Consider the following 1,267-nt stretch of genomic DNA (forward strand, 5'->3'; position numbering starts at 1 on the left):
GGCAGGGAGGCGGGGAAGGAGAGGGAGAGGAGACCCCGGAGGCGGGGGGCAGCCGGGGAAGCCACAGGGGACCCTCACCTTTCCCAGAAGCTGCAGGTGTTGGGGTCACTGGGGCTGAGGGCTCCAGCCAGCCCCAGGCCCAGGGTCAGGAGTTGCAGGGGGCACAGAGGTGGTAACATCGCCAAGGCCGGGCTCTGGGGCAGGCGACGGACAACTGAGAATCTGCAGGGACCGAAAGGTGGGAGAAGACACGAGGCTCTCGCCTCTTGCCCCCGAGCCCCCTGCCCGGGGGGGGGGGGGGTGGGCTCTGCTCCCCAAGGTCACATCCCTGCCCAGGCGGCTGTTACCTCTGCCTGGCCGTGCTCCCTCCTTTCTTTGCCTGAGTCCTCACGTCTGCCCGTCTCCCCCAAGTGACACCTGTCCTCCCAGCACCATTCACTGAGCCCCGGCCCAGGGCCCCCAGAGGCAGGGCTCCTGCCCAGATCCCAGAGCCCCTCCAGGCCCTGCCCAGGGCACCCGGACTCCGGTACAGAGTGGGAAGCTGGAGCCAATGGGAAGTCGTGCGGGAAGCCCACAGGGGCTGGGGCCCCGCTGGAGAAATAATCCCCGGTCCCGGCAGCCCATCGTGGAATCGGCCACAGGAGGGGACCTTCCTGTCACTGCACACCAGCAGGTGGGGCCAAATCCCTCTGATGCAGCTGGGGGCCTGCGGAGTAGGGCCTGTCCGATGACTTCGAAGGAGGCCACTCCCATCCACGGTGTTGGGCGCAGTTCCACGGGCTCCAGGGAGCCCACGGTGCCCGGTCACAGAGGACACATTAGGAGCCTGAAATCCAGCTTGCTCCGGGGGATTCCTGACCCCAGGAACACCACCAAACACCACAGGCCAGGGAGAACCCCATCCCTACCCCGCCAGAGGCCCCATAGGCCGGCAGGTCCCACAGCTATGGCCCCCCAGCCGGCCTCAGATGGAAGTGGTCCCCAGGTCGCTCTGGCCTCCCCCTCAGCCATCTGGAAGCGGCTCCTCTCTTCTCCTCCGCTCTGGCCTCGCCCGATGGGTGGGGAGCAGGTCGGGACCTCAGCTGGGTCCGCTCTGGCTCCCGCGTGCAGGAGGGGCTGAGCTCCTGCCTGCCCACCCTCGAAGCCGGAGTCAGATTGTGTTCCGTGTTCCTAAAACTCGTCCGGGCTCCCTGCTCCCCGCCTCCCCGAGGCACCCACATCTGCTTACAATTTTCCCGGGAAGGTCGCGGTTGCTGGCCCCTTCCCC

General features: G+C 67.4%; 1 protein-coding gene across 5 annotated transcripts in view; it reads right to left on the reverse strand.

Moving 5' to 3' along the window:
* PEAR1 (platelet endothelial aggregation receptor 1) overlaps positions 1–1,267 on the reverse strand; it is a 19,064-nt gene that overhangs the window by 10,257 nt on the left and 7,540 nt on the right. For all 5 annotated transcript variants that reach the window (XM_059413617.1, XM_059413618.1, XM_059413614.1 and 2 more), the window contains one exon: positions 79–222. In XM_059413617.1, coding sequence (XP_059269600.1) covers positions 79–179 — 101 coding nt within the window. In that variant the 5' untranslated portion in view covers positions 180–222. The remainder of the gene's footprint in view (positions 1–78; positions 223–1,267) is intronic.

The sequence above is a fragment of the Mustela nigripes genome, chromosome 10 (genome assembly GCF_022355385.1).
Source record: "Mustela nigripes isolate SB6536 chromosome 10, MUSNIG.SB6536, whole genome shotgun sequence".
NCBI lineage: Eukaryota > Metazoa > Chordata > Mammalia > Carnivora > Mustelidae > Mustela > Mustela nigripes.